The sequence below is a fragment of the Cyprinodon variegatus genome, unplaced genomic scaffold (genome assembly GCF_000732505.1).
Source record: "Cyprinodon variegatus isolate N-32 unplaced genomic scaffold, C_variegatus-1.0 Scaffold2557, whole genome shotgun sequence".
NCBI classification, from domain to species: Eukaryota; Metazoa; Chordata; class Actinopteri; order Cyprinodontiformes; family Cyprinodontidae; genus Cyprinodon; species Cyprinodon variegatus.
Genome location: NW_015153010.1, coordinates 20,828 through 21,466, shown reverse-complemented (window position 1 = coordinate 21,466; position 639 = coordinate 20,828). Strand labels below are relative to the sequence as shown.

Genomic DNA, 639 nt, shown 5'->3' with positions numbered 1-639 from the left:
AGGTTGTTAGAGATTGTTGTAATATTATCTTTGACTCTTTCATTGATTAAAATCAGATCTAAGGAGCCTTCTGTTCATTCTGACAGCAGCTGTCTGAACTGTGGTCTGACCCAAGATGGCCGCCCTCAAGGCACGCTAAGCGTCCAATGAGGAAACCAAACTGTCACCAGTGACTGTGTACGGAAGCTCGGGGAGGACATTCTTTTAAGCGGAAGAACCCAGACTGCTTCCTGGATTTGAAGCCCAGCGGTCAGAGAACCGAATCAGAACCGGAAGTGCTCTGTCATGCCGCGCGCTTCGGTCTGACCACCGCACATCCAGGCGCTCCGGGATCATGTCCGCGCGCGCGCTTAGTGGGAGGCCGCGAGGCGGCGGAGTCACGCCGTGGTTTTCGGTCTCTCTGTCGGCTCTGGGTTCAGCTGCAGCGGTGGCGGCAGCGGGCTCCTTCTGCGGCCTCATCTACCCCATCCTGAGAGGTAGGGGCATGCGGGGGCCCCAGGCAGGGCCCCAGACAGGTTAATGCATTCATTTTCACCACAGGGTTCACATAAATTAATACAATTTTTGAGTTTAAAGTGGCATTTTTACAATAACCTGCGAATTTACAGTAAAAAAAAAAAACAAACTTACAAAATTAAA

The 639-nt window shown here is 51.3% G+C and overlaps 1 protein-coding gene across 1 annotated transcript in view; it reads left to right on the top strand.

Moving 5' to 3' along the window:
• The first annotated feature begins 227 nt into the window (after window positions 1-227).
• The window catches only part of arl6ip6 (ADP ribosylation factor like GTPase 6 interacting protein 6), a 3,195-nt gene continuing 2,783 nt past the window's right edge, over window positions 228-639 (top strand). Inside the window, exon 1 of the mRNA XM_015369157.1 lies at window positions 228-476. Coding sequence (XP_015224643.1) covers window positions 335-476 — 142 coding nt within the window. The 5' untranslated portion in view covers window positions 228-334. The remainder of the gene's footprint in view (window positions 477-639) is intronic.